Raw genomic sequence first — 22467 nt, 5'->3', positions numbered from 1 at the left:
ATCTACCTTGTCAACAGATGAGAGGAACATATGGAATAAAAATAAATAATAGGGGGAACAAATGTTAAAACAGATTTAGTTTGAAATGCTAGTGATCAATGAAAGGGATCAATAAGGGGTATGGCCTATAAAATTTTTTTCTTTGTTATATTTTTCTGTTGTCTTTTTATTTCTTTTTCTGAATTGATGCTAATGTTCTGGGAAATGATCATGATGATGAATACGCAACCATGTGATGATATTGTGAACTGCTGAGTGTATGTGTTGGGAATATTTGTGTTTCTTGTAATTTTTTTTAATTAATAAAAAATTAAAAATAAAAAAATAAAAAATGAAAAGATGTAATGGAGAGGCTGGAGGGAACTGCCTGAAAATGTGGAATTGTGTTCCAGTAGCCACGTTTTGAAGATGATTGTATAATGATATAGCTTTCAAATAAAAAAAAAAGAAACAGGGAAGTTAAACTTGATAAATGAATTAGACTTAACCATATATAGGTCACTGCACCCAAAACACGATATACATTCTTCTCTAGTGCTCACGGAACATTCTCCAGGACAGATTATATGCTAGTTCACGAAACAGGTCTTTACAGATTTAAAAACACTGATTATTCAAAGCACTTTCTCCAACCACAACGGAATGAAGTTGGGTCTTAATAACCACTAAAGAACGAGAACATTCACAAACATATGGAGATTAAATAACCTACTCTTAAACAACCAGTGGGTCAAAGAAGAAACTGCTAGAGAAATCTATAGCTATCTGGAAACCAATGAAAATGAGAATACAATTTATCAGAATTTATGGGATGCGGCAAAGGTTGTGCTGAGAGGGAAATTTATTGCCCTAAATGCTTATATTCAAAAACAAGAAAGAGCAAAAATTGAGGTGTTAACTGCTCATCTGGAGGAACTTGAGAAAGAACAGCAAACTAAACCTGAAAGCAAAAAGAAGAAGAGAAATAACAAAGATTAAAGCAGAGTTAAATGAATGGGAGAAGAAAAGAACAATAGAAAGAATCAATAAAACAAAAAGTTGGTTCTTTGAGAAAATCAATATAATTGATGGGTCACTAACACAATTGACAAAGAAAAAAGAAAGAGGAAGCAAATAAACAATTTCACAAAGGAGAAGGGGTGTGTTACCACAGACCCTGAAGAAATAAAAGAAAACATAAGATGATACTATGACCAATTATATGTCAACAAACTAGACAGCTTAGATAAAATGGACAAATTTGGATCTCTTTTGGTTTTGTTTTGTTTTTTAAAGTTTCAGTGGCTGAGGGATTTCATTTAATGTGTTGCTGGATTCGATTTCCTAGAATTTTGTTGAGGATTTTTGCATCTATATTCATTAGAGAGATTGATCTGTAGTTTTCTTTTTTTATAATATCTTTGTCTGGCTTTGGTATGACGGTGATGTTGGTTTTGTAGAATGAGTTAGGTAGCTTTCCCTCCTCTTCAGTTTTTTTGAAGAGTTTGAGCAGAACTGGTACTATTCCTTTCTGGAACATTTGGTAGAATTCACGTGTGAAGCCATCTGGTCCTGGACTTTTCTTTTTGGGGAGCTTCTTAATGACTGATTCAGTTTTATTTACTTGTGATTGTTTTGCTGAGGTCGTACATTTCTTCTCAAGTCAAAGTTGGTTGTTCATACCTTTCTAGGAAATTGTCCATTTCATCTACATCACTGTATTTATTAGCATAAAGTTGTTCATAGTATCCTGTCATTACTTCCTTTATTTCAGTGGGGTCAGTGATTATGTCTCCTCTTCCATTTCTATTTTATTTATTTGTATCCTCTCTCTTCTTTTTGTCAATCTTGCTAAGGGTCGATCAGTCTTACTGATTTTCTCATAAAACCAGCTTCTAGTTTTATTGATTTACTCGACTGTTTTCATGTTCTCAGTTTCATTTATTTCTGTTCTAATCTTCATTATTTATTTCCTTTTGCTTGCTTTGGGGTTAGTTTGCTGCTCTTTCAATACTTCTTCCAAGTGGACAGTTAATTCCTCGATTTTTGCCCTTCCTTCCTTTTTGATATAGGCATTTTAGGGCAATAAATTTCCCTCTTAGCACTGCCTTTGCTGCATCCTATAGGTTTTGATACGTTGTGCTTTCATTTTCATTTGCCTTGAGATACTGATTTCTCTTGTAATTTCTGCCTTAACCCACTGGTTGTTTAAGAGTGGGTTGTTGATTCACGGGAAGATGGCGGCTTAGTAAGGTACGCGTGTTTTGGTTCCTCCTCCAGAGCAACTACTAGGTGAACAGAAACAGTGCAGAACAGCTCCCGGGGCCACGGCAGGGAATGGACACACAGCGTACCCCAGTCTGGACTGGGTAGACTGACTGCGAGACTCTGCTGAGGTGAGATCCCCGAGCGGCACACGCTTCCCCGAGTCGCGGCAGCTGGCGGCCGGAGCACCACCATCCCTCCTTCTCGGGCCAGCTGAGAATCTCGGAGAGGCAAGTTTTCCAAGCTGTGGCGGCCGGCGCCCCTCTTTTGCGGGCGGCTTCCTGGACCAGCTACGAGTTTTGGATCAGAGGGCTACCCAAGCCGTGGTTCGGTGGCGAGTTCCTCAGGCCGCGGCGGCCGGAGACCGGTGCCCCTTCCCCACAGGCAGCTTCCTGGTCCGGTGGCGAGTTCCCCAGGCCGTGGCGGCCGGTGACCGGCACCCCTCCAGGGAGGAGGGAATTTCCGACAGCGGCAGGGACTGGGTCCAACCAAACACCAATAGGGGCATTAATAAAGGAGCCACAGGGTCCCCTCAAGCCGCGGCAGCTGGCGCCCCCACCACGCGTGGCCCCCCGGACCAACTGAGAGAATTAGATAGGAAATCCCCAGGACGCGGAGAACGGTGACCGGGGGGATTCCTTCCAAACACGTGAGACAAACGTGTGCCAGGAGCGCCACCTACTGAGCAGGATAAGAAAAACAGAACCCAGAGATTTCACAGAAAAATCTTCCAACCTGTTGGGTCCAACACCCAGGGAAATGGGACTAAATGCCCACACGCCAGCAGAAGATAATGGACCACGCTCAGAAGATTGAAAATATGGACAAGACAAAGGAACAAACCAATAGTTCAAATGAGATACAGGAGCTGAGAAAACTAATGCTGAATATACGAACAGAAATGGAAAAACTCGTCAAATACGAAATCGATAAATTGAGGGAGGACATGAAGAAGACATGGGCTGAACATAAAGAAGAAATAGAAAAACTGAAAAAACAAATCACAGAACTTATGGAAGTGAAGGATAAAGTAGAAAAGATGGAAAAAACAATGGATACCTGCAATGATAGATTTAAAGAGACAGAAGCTAGAATTAGTGAATTGGAGGATGGAACATCTGAATTTCAAAAAGAAACAGAAACTATCGGGAAAAGAATGGAAAAATTTGAACAGGGTATCAGGGAACTCAAGGACAATATGAACCACACAAATATATGTGTTGTGGGTGTCCCAGAAGGAGAAGAGAAGGGAAAAGGAGGAGAATAACTAATGGAAGAAATTATCACTGAAAATTTCCCAACTCTTATGAAAGACCTAAAATTACAGATCGAAGAAGTGCAGCGCACCCCAAAGAGAATAGACCCAAATAGGCGTTCTCCAAGACACTTACTAGTTAGAATGTCAGAGGTCAAAGAGAAAGAGAGGATCTTGAAAGCAGCAAGAGAAAAACAATCCATCACATACAAGGGAAACCCAATAAGACTATGTGTAGATTTCTCAGCAGAAACCATGGAGGCTAGAAGACAGTGGGATGATATATTTAAATTACTAAAAAAGAAAAACTGCCAACCAAGACTTCTATATCCAGCAAAACTGTCCTTCAAAAATGAGGGAGAAATTAAAACATTCTCAGACAAAAAGTCACTGAGAGAATTTGTGACCAAGAGACCAGCTCTGCAAGAAATACTAAAGGGAGCACTAGAGTCAGATACAAAAAGACAGAGGAGAGAGGTATGGAGAAGAGTGTAGAAAGAAGGAAAATCAGATATGATATATATAATACAAAAGGCAAAATGGTAGAGGAAAATATTATCCAAACAGCAATAACATTAAATGTTAATGGACTGAATTTCCCAATCAAAAGACATAGATTGGCAGAATGGATTAAAAAACAGGATCCTTCTATATGCTGTCTACAGGAAACACATCTTAGACCCAAAGACAAACACTGGTTGAAAGTGAAAGGTTGGGAAAAGATATTTCATACAAATAACAACCAGAAAAGAGCAGGAGTGGCTATACTAATATCCAAGAAATTAGACTTCAAATGTAAAACAGTTAAAAGAGACAAGGAAGGACACTATCTACTAATAAAAGGAAAAATTAAACAAGAAGACATAACAATCATAAATATTTATGCACCGAACCAGAATGCCCCAAAATACGTGAGGAATACACTGCTAACACTGAAAAGGGAAATAGACTCATATACCATAATAGTTGGAGACTTCAATTCACCATTCTCATCAATGGACAGAACATCTAGACAGAGGATCAATAAAGAAATAGAGAATCTGAATACTACTATAAATGAGCTAGACTTAACAGACATTTATAGGACATTACATCCCACAACAGCAGGATACACCTTTTTCTCAAGTGCTCATGGATCATTCTCAAAGATAGACCATACGCTGGGTCACAAACCAAGTCTTAACAAATTTAAAAAGATTGAAATCATACACAACACTTTCTCGGATCATAAAGGAATGAAGTTGGAAATCAATAATAGGCGGAATGCCAGAAAATTCACAAATACCTGGAGGCTCAACAACACACTCTTAAACAACGAGTGGGTCAAAGAAGAAATTGCAAGAGAAATTAGCAAATACCTCAAGGCGAATGAAAATGAAAACACAACATATCAAAACTTATGGGACGCAGCAAAGGCAGTGCTAAGAGGGAAATTTATTGCCCTAAATGCCTATATCAGAAAAGAAGAAAAGGCAAAAATGCAGGAATTAACTGTCCACTTGGAAGGACTGGAGAAAGAACAGCAAACTAATCCCAAAGCAAGCAAAAGAAAAGAAATAACAAAGATTAGAGCAGAAACAAATGAAATTGAAAACAATAGAGAAAATCAATAAGACCAGAAGTTGGTTCTATGAGAAAATCAATAAGATTGATGGGCCCTTAGCAAGATTGACAAAAAGAAGAAGAGAGAGGATGCAAATAAATAAGATCAGAAATGGAAGAGCAGACATAACTACTGACCTCACAGAAATAAAGGAGGTAATAACAGGATACTATAAACAACTTGACGCTAATAAATACAACAATTTAGATGAAATGGATGGGTTCCTGGAAAGACATGAACAACCAACTTTGACCCAAGAAGACATAGATGACCTCAACAAACCAATCACAAGTAAAGAAATTGAATTAGTCATTCAAAAGCTTCCCAAAAAGAAAAGTCCAGGACCAGATGGCTTCACATGTGAATTCTATCAAACATTCCAGAAAGAATTAGTACCAATAAAATCCTCAATAAAATTCTAGCAAATCGTATCCAACAACACATTAAAAGAATTATACATCATGACCAAGTAGGATTCATCCCAGGTATGCAAGGATGGTTCAACATAAGAAAATCAATTAATGTAATACACCATATCAACAAATCAAAGCAGAAAAATCACATGATCATCTCAATTGATGCAGAGAAGGCATTTGACAAGATTCAACATCCTTTCCTGTTGAAAACACTTAAAAAGGTAGGAATACAAGGGAACTTCGTTAAAATGATAGAGGGACTATATGAAAAACCCACAGCTAATATCATCCTCAATGGGGAAAAATTGAAAACTTTACCCCTAAGATCAGGAACAAGACAAGGATGTCCACTATCACCACTATTATTCAACATTGTGTTGGAGGTTCTAGCCAGAGCAATTAGACAAGAAAAAGAAATACAAGGCATCAAAATTGGAAAGGAAGAAGTAAAACTATCACTGTTTGCAGATGATATGATACTATACGTAGAAAACCCGGAAAAATCCACAACAAAACTACTAGAGCTAATAAATGAGTACAGCAAAGTAGCAGGTTACAAGATCAACATTCAAAAATCTGTAGCATTTCTATACACTAGTAATGAACAAGCTGAGGGGGAAATCAAGAAACGAATCCCATTTACAATTGCAACTAAAAGAATGAAATACCTAGGAATAAATTTAACTAAAGAGACAAAAAACATATATAAAGAAAACTACAAAAAACTGTTAAAAGAAATCACAGAAGACCTAAATAGATGGAAGGGCATACCGTGTTCATGGACTGGAAGACTAAATATAGTTAAGATGTCAATCCTACCTAAATTGATTTACAGATTCAATACAATACCAATCAAAATCCCAACAACTTATTTTTCAGAAATAGAAAAACCAATAAGCAAATTTATCTGGAAGGGCAGGGTGCCCCGAATTGCTAAAAACATCTTGAGGAAAAAAAACGAAGCTGGAGGTTTCGCGCTGCCTGACTTTAAGGCATATTATGAAGCCACAGTGGTCAAAACAGCATGGTATTGGCATAAAGATAGATATATCGACCAATGGAATCGAATAGAGTGCTCAGATATAGACCCTCTCATCTATGGACATTTGATCTTTGATAAGGCAGTCAAGTCAACTCACCTGGGACAGAACAGTCTCTTCAATAAATGATGCCTAGAGAACTGGATATCCATATGCAAAAGAATGAAAGAAGACCCATATCTCACACCCTATACAAAAGTTAACTCAAAATGGATCAAAGATCTAAACATTAGGTCTAAGACCATAAAACAGTTAGAGGAAAATGTTGGGAGATATCTTATGGATCTTACAACTGGAGGTGGTTTTATGGACCTTAAACCTAAAGCAAGAACACTGAAGAAGGAAATAAATAAATGGGAGCTCCTCAAAATTAAACACTTTTGTGCATCAAAGAACTTCATCAAGAAAGTAGAAAGACAGCCTACACAATGGGAGATAATATTTGGAAACGACATATCAGATAAAGGTCTAATATCCAGAATTTATAAAGAGATTGTTCAACTCAACAACAAAAAGACAGCCAACCCAATTACAAAATGGGAAAAAGACTTAAACAGACACCTACCAGAAGAAGAAATACGGATGGCCAAGAGGCACATGAAGAATGCTCAATGTCCCTGGCCATTAGAGAAATGCAAATCAAAACCACAATGAGATATCATCTCACACCCACCAGAATGGCCATTATCAACAAAACAGAAAATGACAAGTGCTGGAGAGGATGCGGAGAAAGAGGCACACTTATCCACTGTTGGTGGGAATGTCAAATGGTGCAACCACTGTGGAAGGCAGTTTGGCGGTTCCTCAAAAAGCTGAATATAGAATTGCCATACGACCCAGCAATACCATTGCTGGGAATATACTCAAAGAACTTAAGGGCAAAGACACAAACGGACATTTGCACACCAATGTTTATAGCAGCATTATTTACAATTGCAAAGAGATGGAAACAGCCAAAATGTCCATCAACAGAAGAGTGGCTAAACAAACTGTGGTATATACATACGATGGAATATTATGCAGCTTTAAGACAGGATAAACTTATGAAGCATGTAATAACATGGATGGACCTAGAGAACATTATGCTGAGTGAGTCTAGCCAAAAACTAAAAGACAAAATACTGTATGGTCCCAGTGATGCGAACCGACATTTGAGAATAAACTTGGAATATGTCATTGGTAACAAGAGTCCAGCAGGAGTTAGAAACAGGGTAAGATAATGGGTAATTGGAGCTGAAGGGATACAGACTGTGCAACAGGACTAGATACAAAAACTCAAAAATGGACAGCACAGTAATACCTAATTGTAAAGTAATCTTGTTAAAACACTGAATGAAGCTGCATGTGAGCTACAGGTTTTTGTTTTTTTTACTATTATTACTTTTATTTTTTTTCTCTATATTAACATTCTATATCTTTTTCTGTTGTGTTGCTAGTTCTTCTAAACCGATGCAAATGTACTAAGAAACGATGATCATGCATCTATGTGATGATGTTAAGAATTACTGATTGCATATGTAGAATGGTATGATTTCTAAATGTTGGGTTAATTTCTTTTTTTCTGTTAATTAAAAAAAAAAACAGTGGGTTGTTGAGCCTCCACATATTTGTGAATTTTCTGGCACTCTGCCTATTATTGATTTCCAACTTCCTTCCTTTATGATCTGAGAAAGTGTTTTGTATGATTTCAACCTTTTTAAATTTATTAAGACTTGCTTTGTGACCCAGCATATGATCTATCTTTGAGAATGATCCATGAGCACTTGAGAAAAAGGTGTATCCTGTTGTTGTGGGGTATAATGTTCTATAAATGTCTGTTAAGTCTAGCTCATTTATTGTAATAGTCAAATTCTCTGTTTCTTTATTGATCCTCTGTCTAGATGTTCTGTCCATTGATGAGAGTGGGGAATTGAAGTCTCCAACTATTATGGTAGATGTGTCTATTTCTCTTTTCAGTGTTTGCCATATGTATTTTGGAGCATTCTGGTTTGGTGTATAAATATTTATGATTGTTATGTCTTTGTGCTGAATTGTTCCTTGTATTAATACATAGTGTTCTTCTTTGTGTCTTTTAAGTGTTTTATATTTGAAGTCTAATTTGTTGGCTATTAGTATAGCTACTCCTGCTCTTTTCTGATTTTTATTTGCATGAAATATCTTTTCCCAACCTTTCACCTTCAACCTATGTTTATCTTTGGGTCTAAGATGTGCTTCCTGAAGACAGCATATAGATGGGTCCTGTTTTATAATCCATCCTGTCAGTCTATGTCTTTTGATAGGGGAGTTTAATCCATTAACATTTAGTGTTATTACTGTATGGGTAGTACTTTCTTCTACCATTTTGCCTGTTGGTATTTATAGGTCATATCTAATTTTCCTTCTTTACCTTTACTCATAGTCTTCCTTCCTACATTCTTCTTCACACCTCTCTCTTCTGTCTTTTCGTATCTGTCTCTAGCGCTTTAGTATGTCTTACAGAGCTTGTCTCTTGGTCACAAATTCTCTCAGTGATTTTTTGTCTGAAAACGTTTTCATTTCTCCCTCATTTCTGAAGGACAATTTTGCTGAATATAGAATTCTTGGTTGGCAATTTTTCTCTTTTAGTAATTTAAATACACCATCCCACTGTCTTCTCCCATCCATGGTTTCTGCTGAGAAATCTACGCATAGTCTTATTGGGCTTCCCTTGTATGTGATGGATTGCTATTCTCTTGCTGTTTTCAAGATTCTTTCTCTTTGACCTCGGACATTCTGATCAGTAAGTGTCTTGGAGTACGTCTATTTGGATCTATTCTCTTTGGGGTACGCTGCACTTCTTGGATCTTAATTTTAAGTCTTTCAGAAGAGTTGGGAAATTTTCAGTGATAATTTCCTCCATTAGTTTTTCTCCTCCTTTTCCCTTCTCTTCTCCTTCTGGGACACCCACAACATATATATTTGCGCATTTCATATTGTCATTCAATTCCCTGAGTCCCTGCTTGTATTTTTCCATTTTTTCCCCTATATTTTCTTTTTCTTGTCAGATTTCAGATGTTCCATCCTCCAGTTCACTGATCTTATCTTCTGCCTCTCCAAATCTACCATTGTAGGTTTCCGTTGTTTTTTTTTTTTCATCTCTTCTACCTTGCCTTTCCTTCCCATAAGTTCTGTGATTTGTTTTTTTTAGACTTTCAATTTCTTCTTTTTATTCATTCCTTGCCTTCTTTATATCCTCCCTCAATTCATTGATTTGGTTTTTGATGAGGTTTTCCATGTCTGTTCATATATTCTGAATTAATTGTTTCAAGTCCTGTATCTCATTTGAATTGTTGGTTTGTTCCTTTGACTGGGCCATATCTTCCATTTTCCTAGTGTGATTTGTTATTTTTTCCTGGCATCTAGACATTTAATTACCTCAATTAGTTTATTCTGGAGATTGCTTTCACTTCTTTTACCTAGGGTTTTCTTGCTGTATGACTTTGTTGTCTATCTGTTCTCTGACATTCCGTTCAGCTTTTTCTGGACCTCTAGCTTAGGTTTTGTTTAACAGAAGAGAATTTTTCAGATCTTCTTCTCTTATTTCTTGCCCTGCCTGTATGGTGCCTCCCCCGCCCCAACCCCCCGCCTTAGGAGCGTCTACTTAGGTATTATAGAACCCAGCCAGATTTTCCCAGACCAAACTGGCCTCCTATCAGAGAGTGAGACCCAGCAGGTTGAAAGACTTTCCTGTGAAGCCTCTGGACTCTGTTTTTCTTATCCAGCCCAGTATGTAGCACTTGTCTGCCTGCAGGTCCCACCAGCAACAGATGATGCAGTACCTTTAACTTTGGTAGACTCTCCCTTCTGGGGGCGTGGTGGAGCCTGAAGAAAGGTTGTAGGCTGGTTTTAATGGCTTCAAATTATCAAGTCCTGGTGTCTGAATTCCTTAAGGGAGGGATTCCTCCTCAGTTGGACTTCACCCCTCCCCCTGGGGATGGCACCAACTCCAGACAAGCCTTCAAACGAGCTTGTTTCTGCCTATGCTTGGGGCAGCTGCAGCCCGAGAAGTCCTGCTGCTGTATCCAAAGGCAGTCAAGCCTTTGTAGAAACACAGCCACAAAAACCTCTATTTCTTTTTTTGTTCGTTTTTCTGTCAGCCCTGCTCCCTTGGTGCCGGAGCAAAAATGAGCAACCTCCACTTTGACCAGGTTCACCTGAACTGGGGGCCTATTTTCAGTAGCCAGAATTTGTTAATTAATTCCACAATTGGCATTTGGTTCGGCTCAGCCCCTGCTGCTGCTGAAGTTCCTTTCCTTTCCCCTCTGGGAAGCAGCCTGTGGGGGAGGGGTGCCGGCCGCCGTGGCTTGGGGAACTCAACAGTTCTGGGGGGGCTCACAGCCAGTCCAGCTGGTCCAAACTGGGGTATGCTGTGTGTTCAGTCACTGACATGGCCCCAGGAGCTGTTCTGTACTGTTTCTGGTTATTTAGCAGCTGTTCTGGAGGACAAACTAAATTGTGCACATTGCTAAGTCGCCATCTTGGTCGCTGCTATCTCCCTTTCTGAAATGGACAAATTTGTGTAAACACACACACAAGGTACACTGACTCAGCAAGAAACAGAAGATCTCAACAAACCACTCACAAGCAAAGAGATTCTGTCAGTCATTAAAAATCTTTCTACAAAGAGGGCAGGCCACAGTGGCTCAGCAGGCAGGAATGCTTGCCTGCGATGCCAAAGGACCCTGGTTCGATTCTCAGTGCCTGCCCATGTTAAAAAAAAAAAAAAATCTTTCTACAAAGAAAAGCCCAGGGCCAGATGGCTTCACATGGAAATTTTATCACACATTTCAAAAAGAACTAACACCAATCCTGCTCGAACTCTTCCAAAAAACTGAGGAAAAAGGAACTCTACCCAACTCACTTCAGGAAGCCAATATCATCTTAATACCAAGACTGGGTAAAAATGCTATAAGAAAGGAAAACTATAGGCCAATCTCCCAAATGAACACAGATGCAAAACTTCTCAACAAAACACTAGCAAATCAAATCCAACAATAACATTAAAAGAATTATACACCATGACCAAGCGGGGTTTATATCAGGAATGCAAGGATGGTTCAACACAAGAAAAACAATTAATGTAATATAGCACATTAACAAATTGAAAGGGGAAAAATCACCTGATCATCTCAATTGATGCTGAAAATGCATTCACATTCAACAAAATTCAACAACCTTTTTTGATAAAAACACTCCAACAGATAAGAATCAAAGGTAACACCTTGGGCAGGCCACGGTGGCTCAGCAGGCAGGAATACTTGCCTGCGATGCCAGAGGACCCGGGTTTGATTTCCAGTGCCTGTCCATGTAAAAAAAAAAAAAAGGTAACTACCTTAACATGACAAAAAACTATATGGAAAACCAATAGCTAGCATTATACTCAATGGAGACAGACTGAAAGCTTCCCCCTAAGATCAGGAACGTGACAAGGATGCCCACTGTCACCACGAGTATCCAACATTGTGCTAGAAGCTCTAGCTAGAGCAATCAGGCAGGACAAAGAAAGAAAAAGGCATCCAAATTGGAAAGGAAGAAATAAAACTTTCATTAATTGCAGATGTATGATACTATAATTGCAAGTACGATACTATAATTGGAAAATCCTGTGAAATCTATGACAAAGTTACTTGCGCTAATAAACAAATTCAGCAAGGTGGAGGGATATCAAATTAATGTGCAAAGATTAGCAATGTTTCTGTATGTACAAGCAATGACCTAACTGAGGAGTTAAGGAAAAAATTCCATTCAAAATAGCAACTAAAAGAATCAAGTACTTAGGAATGAACTTAACTAGGGATGTAAAGGACGTAGAGAAAACTACATAACATTGCTAAAAGAAATCAGAGAGGATCTAAATAGGTGGAAAGACATTCCCTGCTCATGGACAGGAAGGCTGAATATAGTTAAAATATCAATTCTACCCAAATTGATCTACAGATTCAACACAGTACCAATCAAAATTCCAAACACCTTCTTTGAAGTCTTGAAAAAGCTAGTTATCAAATTCATCTGAAAGGAAAAGAGACCCCGAATAGGTAAAAGCATCCTAAAAAAAAAGAACAAAGTGGGAGGATTAACACTCCCTGACTTTAAAACCCATTATAAAGCCACAGTGGTCAAAATAGCACAGTACTGGCACAAAGACAGAAGCACTGACCAATGGAATCAAATTAAGAGTGCAGCAATAGATCACCAAATCTATGGTCAACTGATTTTTGACAAGTTCCCCAAAATCCTCTGAACTGGGACAAAATAGTCTTTTCAATAATTGGGCACTGGATATCAACAGCCAAAAGAATGAAAGAGGACCCCTATCTTACACCCGATACAAAAATTAACTCAAAGTGGATCAAACACCTAAATATAAGAACTAATACCATAAAGCTTCTAGAAGAAAATGTAGGAAACATCTTCAAGACCTAGCAGTAGGAGGTAGCGTCCTAAACTTTACACCCAAAGCACAAGCAACAAAAGAAAAATAAGATAAATGGGAACTCCTCAAAATCAAATCCTTCTAAATGTTCCAAGAAATGATCATGATAATGAATATGCAACTATGTGATGATATTGTGAATTACTGATTATATATGTAGAATGGAATGAAGAATGCTTGCATTTATTTGGTGTTTTTTGGTATTTAAAAAAAAATTTTTTTAATTAATAAAAAAAATCAAATGCTCCTACACTTTAAAAGACTTTGTCAAAAAGGTGATGAGGCAGCCAATTCAATGGGAGAAAATACTTGGAAATCACATATCGGACAAAGGTTTAATATCCTGTATAACAAAGAAATCATACAACTCAACAACAAAAGAACAAACAACCCAATTATAAAATGGACTAAAGATATGAACAGGCATTTTTCTGAAGAGCAAATACAGATGGCTAAAAAGCACATGAAGAGATGTTCGTTTTCATTGGCTATAAGGGAAATGCAGATGAAGACTACAAAAAGATACCATCTCACACCTCTAAGAACGGCTGCCATTAAACAAACTGGAAACTATAACTTTTGGAGAGGATGTGGAGAAATTGGGACACTTACGCACTTCTGGTGGGAATGTGTAATGGTGCAGTCACTATGGAAGACAGTCTGGCGGTTCCTTTGGAAACTAAACATTGAGTTGCCCTATGACCCAGCAATAGTACTACTTGGTATATACCCAGAAGAGCTGAAAACAATGACACAAACAGACATTTGCACACCGATGTTCAGAGCAGCATTATTCACAATCACCAGAAGATGGAAACAAACCAAATGCCCATCAACAGATGAGTGGATTAACAAAATGTGGTGTGTGTGTGTGTATATATATATACACAATTGAATATTATGCAGCAGTTAAGATGAAATGATGTTCTGAATCACATGACAAGATGGATAAGCCTTGAGGACCTAATGCTGAGTGAAATAAGCCAGACACAAAAGGAAGACACTGTATGATTCCACTTTTATAACCAGGTAAAGGTAAAATCAAAGGCTTATAAACCATATAGGGGACTTAGAGATACACAGAAACTAGAGATGGGTGAACGGTTACTGAATGAGGTTGAATTCCAATGTAAAGGAATAGATGGAAGCAAAGGCAGTTAGTTCTCTAGTGGGTCTATAAGCAGAATTACCACGTTGAAAATGAACAAGACTGAAAGGGGTTGTGCAGACCTATGTGTCCCACTTATTAACACTAGAAATATAAAGTTTTTGCGAGAACTACATCAAAGGTATGATTCGTGTACACAGAGTGTTTAAGTCCAGAGTACAGGGGGAAAACTGCGATTGCATGCTATGGGCTATGTCCAAAAGGAAAACATCAGCACTATTCCCTTGTGGGACTGGGGAAAAAGGAAGAAATATTCAACCTCCCATTTGGAGAATTTCTCATAATCTCAGATAGGGGACAACTAAATCAATAGGCCAAGTCCTCAATCTTGAGGTTCACCTGATGAAACTTTCACTATGTGACTGTGTGATTGTGAACACCTTGTGTCTGATGCTCCTTTTACCCAGAGTATGGACAGATGAGTAAAAAAATATGGATGAAAATAAATATATAATAGGGGGATAATGGATAAAATAAATTGGGTAAATGGAAAACTAGTGGTTGATGAGAAAGGGGTACGGGGTATGGTATGAATGAGGCTTTTTTTTAAAATTTTTCTGGAGTGATAAAAACGTTCTAAAAAATTATCTTGGTGATGAATACACAACTATGTGATGATATTGTGAGCCATTGATTGTACACCATCTATGGACTGCATGTGTGCAAATATGTGTCAATAAAAGTATTAAAAAAAGAAAAAGGAAAAAGTCATTACTTCCAAACTCTTCAATATTTAAGACTCTCATTATATATCCTTGATGCATTTAACTAATGCTATATTTTGGGGAATGAAGTAGAGTAAGCGTATAATTAAATGTCTGCAAATTTTGCATGGGTGGTATGGTCTATTTTTCTTGAATGTGTGGGGCTGTAACATTCTTTGTTTTCAGCTTTGGGTCTTTCACAGAAATTGAGAAACAGGTATAGTTCCATTTTGACATATGCAATGCATGTTATTGACTGAGTAATAAAAAAAATTAAGCCTCTTCAAAAAAAAGAGAGATGAATAGATAAATAAAATGTGGTATATCCATACAATAGAATATTATTCAGCCATAAAAAGCGTTGATGTATGCCACAATATGGATGAATTTTAGAGACACTGTGCAGAGTAAAATAAGCGAGAGACAAAAGGACTAATATTGTATGATTTCTCTTATATAAAATACTTAGAATAAGCAAATTCATAGGGACAGAAACAGAATAATGGTTACCAGGAATGGGAGGAGGATGGAATAGGAAGTTATCACTAAATAAGTTTTTTTGTTTTGGGTTTGGGATGATGAAAACAGTATGGAAACAGTTAGTGATGAAAGTTACATAGTACTGTCAATGTACTTAATGTAAAAAAATTGTCCACTTAAAATGGTTGAAATGCTTTTTATGTTATTCACATTTTACTACTAAAAATATATTATTTTTTTTTAAAGTACAGGTAAACCTAACTACACACTAATACAATATTGCAGCAAGGCTATTTTCAACTTTTTTCTTTCTTTCTTTTTTTTGACTGATGCAGCATGGCTTGATGGAAAGAGCCGTGGCTCCAATTTCAGCTGACAATGACCAGCTTCCTTAGCTTGGCTAAATTACTCTTGAACCTCTGCTTCCCCATCTTCAAAATGGCAACACCACTACCTATCTCTTGGGGTAAGTTTGATAATTAAATGAAAAGTAAAGCTCCACCGTGCACAGCACACACAATTCTAACTTACCTTTCTGTGCAGACCACATTTCTATCAGTAACAGGCTACTGCGGTAATTCTCAACTGGGGAAGGGATGGAGAGGGGAGAGAAAGAGAGGAGAAGGAGTAGATTATCCTCTAAGGTTTTGGGTGCTTGTTTGTTTGTTTGTTTGGTGAGGGAATACTGAGTTTAGTTAAGCATGTGCATGTATTCAAAATCCTGGTGATTCTGAAATATGCTTAAATGGCTTGTTTCTGTTTATAAATTACTAAATTAAGGAGTTGTTTTAGGGAACCCCATAAGTTTGAGCATTAACAGATAGACTTGTCTAACATATTTACAAACATTTTCCTAACACATTAGGAAATTCTATTAGTACTACCTAATACAACTTCTTATGATGCTATATCTAGGTGTTCAAATGGTAAACCGAGTTTTTGGTTTTTTTTTTAATTTGTAAGAAACATTTATAATCACTTTTAAATTAATATAAATGGATTTTACATTCTGAGAGCAATTTCATATCAGTTAATTAAATATCTGAGGCTCTCACAAAATAATTACCAAATTTTTATTATAATCAAAATTAAACTCATGATGCAGCCAACAAAGTATATGATTCTTACCTTCTGAAATAATCTAAAAACGAACAGTTTAACACAAAAAGAGAGGCATATCTAACAAGATTGGCAAATATTTTAAAGTCTGAAAATATTAAGTGTTGCTAAAGATGCAGAGCATCAGCTATTGCTGATGGAAGTATAAACTGGTATAATCACTTTGGAAAACAGTTTGGAACTTCCTACTAGAACTGAACATGCTACTACCCTACAATCCAGCAATCTCACTCCTAAATTCATACTAGCCTCTTGGATATTTGCACCAAGAGATTATCTAGAAGAAAGTTCTTGATAGTATTGATGTTTAGAAATAGAAAAAGAGAAAAATCAACTGTAGAATTCTGATAAAATGGCATTCAATCAGCCACAAAAACGAAAGAACTAAGCTCATTTTGGATGAATTCCCAAAGCTTAACGTTGAGCAAAGAAAGCAAGTCACAGAAAAATTATTCCATTTATATAAATTTCAAAATCGGGCAAAACTAAATATATTATTTAGAGATACAAATGGTAAAATTACAAAGAAAAGCAAAAGGATTTTAATACTAAATTCTGAATATGGGTTTCTTTTGTGGTGGAGGCAGGGTGCTGTGATCAGAATATATCAAAGAAACTGATAATTATTTTCCAAAAGCCTTGTTTTTTTTTTTTTAATGCTATACTTCACAATACATTTTTTGAAAAGGAAAAATTAAGTCACGGGTGGGAGTCTGCATAAAAAGCTAAATTTTATGCATTACAGAATACAAACATTGTTCTGATACTATGAGATTCTGACTACTCCAGAAATAAGTCTAGAATTAAGTGAAAAAAACTTAAAGCTTACCCAAAAAAGTCTTCATGTTACCCAAGATAGCTAGACATTTCCCTAAACAGGCGAAACCTTCAACTCCCATACTCCTGGCTATCTGAAACAATCTTAGAGTCTGGTCTCTAAACTTAAAGAGTATTTCAGTTTAAAGTCAGCAAATAATTTTAATTTTTCTTTATCCATCTATCATAAGGATGGACTTATTTGTTAGCAGTAATAGTGTTCCAGAAAAGAGAAGCAAAACGACTGGATGAGTAATGTTCACTGACAAAGGTCTAAGGTGGAGCAAAAATTGAGAGACCAATTTCAACTTCCTCACTAGTTCAAATTTCAGTTAACCTGGGTCATACATTATATAGTGAAAACACTTTGAAATGAAAGCGCTTTAAAAAGAAAGCACTCCCTTTCATTTGTACCTCCTCTTGAACCTGACACTTTCTTCCAACCTCCCTCATTCAAATTCCCCATTGCCTTCCTACCCAAATACCGCTTGTCCACACGCTCCAAGGAACTCCCATTTAAATCATCTCCCCTACACAACGCCTTCCCAGACTCTCTGAAACATCAGCATTCCTCCTCAGGTTCAAACCTCCGGGTTACGCCACCACTGAAAACACCTCCTTCAGCTCAGTCTCGGAGGGTCTCGGGCCTCCCCGCCCGCGGAACCGCACCCAGCATCCCTCACCTCCGCTACCCTTCGCCTGGTCTCCACAGGGACTGGCCCCCTACCTGGGACCCCTTTCTCCCACTGAACACTCCCTTGGCACCTGTGGCCCCAGTCTTTCCATCCCGCTTCCGCCTGGCCCCGGGACCTCCCCGGCGGAGCCCACCTGCCCACGCCCAGCCCCAGCCCTGCCCTGCCCAGACCAGACAAGCCCGCTAGGCCCAGACGCAGGCCCCGCGGCTGCCGCCGCCCCTTCTCCTCACCGTGCCGTCCCCGGTGCTTTCTTCTCGGGCCCCCTCCGCTTGCTCACCGACCGCAGCCTCCAGCCCAGCATCGGAGAAGCCCAGCGGCTCCAGGGGCGCCGGCTGCAGCTGCCGCTCGGGATCGGAAGGTGCCTGCTCCATGGCTGCACTACGCCGCGGCGGACCCAGTGCGCCTGCGCCGCCGTGCCGCGCCGCCCCCTCGGCCAGCGGCCAACGCGCGCGGTCGGGTCCCGCCCAGCTCAGGCTGCAGGACCCGGAGGGCCCCAGGGGCTAGGGGCAAAGGAAAGTGCCAAGGAGGTGCCAAGGAGGTGCCAAGGGCCTGCAAAGGAACTGGTCAGGTACTAAACCGGGAGCCCCATAAATCTGGGAGACCTGGTAGAAGGAGGGGAAACGAGAAGGGCAAGGCAACGTTGAAGACCAGAAGTAGGTATTGGCAAGTTAGAAACAATTTGAAAATCAAAAGAAATTGGATGCCGTGGTTTGACCATCGCTCTTTCGGATTGTGATTTGCCTGCCATTAATGGTTGCATTTCTCCCGCAGAGCTTCCAGCGGCATAAATTACTAACTTTCAGCAGATTGAGTAACACATTCAGCAAAAGATAATACTTCCAAGTTTTTGAGGGAAGTGAAGCCTTGGCCCGAGCAGGGCTTGAGTGCTAGCGTAGTGTTTCATGAAGCCCTGGGGATCTCTATCATTTTCTATATACATTACTCGTTGAATTTTCAGAACCCGTTTCTTGACATTTACCATAGTAACCCTGCGGGAAACACTGGCCGGTGTACTAGATTGTGATCACTTGAGATTACTCCCATAAGGCCTTGTCATCAATTTTTAGAAACTGATTTTTGTGCGGAAACACTTAGCTATTTCAAGCAGTTACAATCAGTTTACTCCTCCTGGAATGCTTTCTCTGGCCTGGTGGCAAATTTCCATTTATCTCCTAAAACTTCAGCTGACTTGTCACCTCCAAGCTATTAATACCACTTTGTTCATAAACCTATTATGATCTTTCTCATATTATTTTATAATTAATTATATGTTTAACTCTCTCAACTAGACTTTAATCTCCTTTAACTCTTTAAAAACTTTAAAAAAAAAAAAGGACTGTATCTTTTTTTCTCTCACCAAACCTGCACTTTATTTATTTATTTTTGGTGCATGGCGGGGGAATCGAACCCGTCTCCCGCATGAAAGGCGAGCATTCTACCACTGAAACCACCTGTGCCCCCCCAAACCTGTGCTTTTAATCCATAAATGTTTAAGCGCATTTTATCAATTTATCAGGGATGATTCAAGCTAAGCAAACTCTCAGGAAATATTTCTAAATCAGAAGAATATTTCTTAAATTTATAATAGGGGGGATACCTTTCCAGGGACGGATTGGTATCCATTATCTTCTGCCCTTTTACTTGCTATGAGGTACCAGGGAAACTAGGTCTTAAGAACTGTTAGGATGATTGCTCTGGCCTGGTGATTTGTTATATCTCATGTTTCAGTGAGTCAGTGAGGGGAGGCAACAGCCTTATCTGCTGTTGCTAAAAAAAGAACAAAATAAAGAGGATGAAACACCTTCTTCCCTTTCTTTCACGTTCCTTTTTTGGTGAAAATTTTTCCTTTCAATACTGTTCTTTGATATCCACTGTAAGATGTTCAGCTGGACATAATTTTGTCCCTATATATCTTCTTAGGACATGGCATTGAAGAAACAAAATTTGAAAAAACAAGAGCCTAAAATCAGTGGGAAATTTTAGATGATTATTTTTCCCTGTTTTATAGATGTATAGTACGTGTTCATTGTGAGAAAATTAAAAAACACAGATATGCATAAAAAAATAAAAACTACCCATATTCCCACAAACCAAAAATAAGCACTGTTAACATTTTGGCATGCATTCCTTCAGATATATAGCATATAATAAAAATGGACTTACCCTAAGCTATTTTATAATTTATTTTATTCACTTAATTACAATAAGAATATGTTTCCATGTGACTATATTTTAATTCATCTTTTTTTAATATTTTTATTGACAAATCTTTACACACATACAGTCCATATATTTCATCTTCTTAATGGCTACCTAAAGTTGTATTGTAAAAGTTACTACAATTTATTTAACATATTATCTGTAGTTATAATTGAAGTTGCTTCCAAGCTTCCCTTTTTTTGTTCCTTTTTGTTTGTTTTTTGTTTTTAATTGTGTTTTTAATTGTATATATTAACATATATATATAAAGCAATAAATTTCAAAGTACATTTTAACAAGTGGTTATAGAACAGATTTTAAAGTCTGGTATTGGTATAGTTCCCTAATTTCAGGTTTTCCTTTCTAGCTGCTCCAAGACACTGGAGACTAAAAATAGATATCAATATAATAGTTCAGTAGTCATACTCATTTGTTAAATCCTAACTTCTCTGTTAGTACTCCTTCTTCTCCTTTGATCCTTCTCCCAGTCTTCAAGGATCTTTGGGTTATGCCCATTCTAACTTTTTTCATGTTGTAAAGGGGTGTCAACAATATGGGTTGATGTTCTTGAAGGTACTGACACCTCTGGATTTCAAGACATCTAGCCTAGGAACCATCTGAAGTTTTAAGTTTCTGAAAAGTAGACTTAATGCATGCAACTTTTGTAGGATCTCAGATAGAGCCCTGAGTGTTCTTTAGGGTTAACAGGAATGATGTTGGTTGGGGTTTGGCAAACTGTAGCAATTAGCAATATCTACCTGAAGCTTCCATAAGAGTAGCCTCCAGGGACTTCCTGGAAGATGGCGGCTTAGTAAGACGCGCGGATCTTAGTTTCTTCTCCAGGTCAACTACTAGGGGAGTAGAAACGATACAGAAAGCGCCCAAAGCCACAACAGAGATAAAAAAGACAGCGTACCCCATCCTGGAACGGCTGGCTGGCTGAGAGAAGCAGCTCGGGTGAGATCGCCGAGGCGCGCGGGCCTTACCGGGCCGGGCGGCAAGCGGCTGGAGTTACTCCCTTCCCCCTTCCCGGGCCGGCTGGGAGAATTGGAGAGGCGGTCCCCTGAAACCAAGGCGGCTGGCGCCCACACCACGCGCGGCCCCCCGGACCAACTGAGAGAATTGGATCGGAAATCCCCAGGCCGTGGAGAACGGTGACGGGTGGGGGAGGCCCCTTCCAAACCCGTGACTCCCGGGGAACGTGCACTCTCTCGGGCGGGCCGCTGCCACTGGCGCCCTCCCGCCACGCTTGTCGCCCAGGGCCGACTAGGAAATTCGGACGGGCTCTTTCCCGGGCTGCGGCGACCAGCAACCCTCCCTGCGTTCGGACCCCGGGCCGGCTCAAGCCGCTTCGGCTAGCGAACCCCCCGGACGGCAAGAGTTTTCCAAAGTTTAAGGTCCCACAGCACCTTTTACTGGTGGGACCCGCAGACAAACGTGTGCCACGAGCGCCACCTACTGGGCAGGATAAGAAAAACAGAACCCAGAGATTTCACAGAAAAATCTTCCAAACTTTTGGATCCAATACCCAGGGAAATCTGTCTAAATGCGCAGACGCCAACAGAAGATAACGGATCACGCTCAAATAATCGAAAATATGGCCCAGTCAAAGGAACAAACCAATAGTTCAAATGAGATACAGGAGCTGAGACAACTAATGCTAAATATACGAACAGAAATGGAAAACCTCTTCAAAAACGAAATCGATAAATTGAGGGAGGACATGAAGAAGACATGGGCTGAACATAAAGAAGAAATAGAAAAACTGAAAAAACAAATCACAGAACTTATGGAAGTGAAGGACAAAGTAGAAAAGATAGAAAAAACAATGGATACCTACAATGATAGATTCAAAGAGACAGAAGATAGAATTAGTGATTTGGAGGATGGAACATCTGAATTCCAAAGAGTAGCCTCCAGAATAGGTTCTGGACTCTATTTGAACTCTCTTAGCCACTGATACCTTATTTTGTTACATTTCATTTCCCCCTCTTGGTCAGGAAGTTATTGTCTACACCACAGTACCAGGGCCAGGCTCATCCCTGGGAGTCATGTCCCATGTTGCCAGGGAGACTCACACCCCTGGACTTCATGTCCCATGTAGGGGGTAGGGTAATGGTTTTCTTTGCAGAGTTAGGCTTAAAGAGAGAAAGAAAGGCCACATCTGAGCAACAAAAGAGGTTCTCTGGAAGTAACTCTTAGGCATAATTATAGTTAGGCTTAGCTTCTCTGCTATGGAAATAAGTTTCAAAGGAGCAAGCCGTATGATCAGGGGCT

The 22467-nt window shown here is 39.0% G+C and overlaps 1 protein-coding gene across 1 annotated transcript in view; it reads right to left on the bottom strand.

The window, feature by feature from the left end:
- The window catches only part of SNX4 (sorting nexin 4), a 123758-nt gene extending 105375 nt beyond the window's left edge, over positions 1–18383 (bottom strand). Inside the window, exon 1 of the mRNA XM_077118073.1 lies at positions 18222–18383. Within this exon, the coding sequence (XP_076974188.1) occupies positions 18222–18362 (141 nt within the window). The 5' untranslated portion in view covers positions 18363–18383. The remainder of the gene's footprint in view (positions 1–18221) is intronic.
- Positions 18384–22467: the final 4084 nt, after the last annotated feature.

The sequence above is a fragment of the Tamandua tetradactyla genome, chromosome 10 (genome assembly GCF_023851605.1).
Source record: "Tamandua tetradactyla isolate mTamTet1 chromosome 10, mTamTet1.pri, whole genome shotgun sequence".
Lineage (NCBI taxonomy): Eukaryota > Metazoa > Chordata > Mammalia > Pilosa > Myrmecophagidae > Tamandua > Tamandua tetradactyla.
This window is presented reverse-complemented; position numbering and strand designations above follow the sequence as displayed.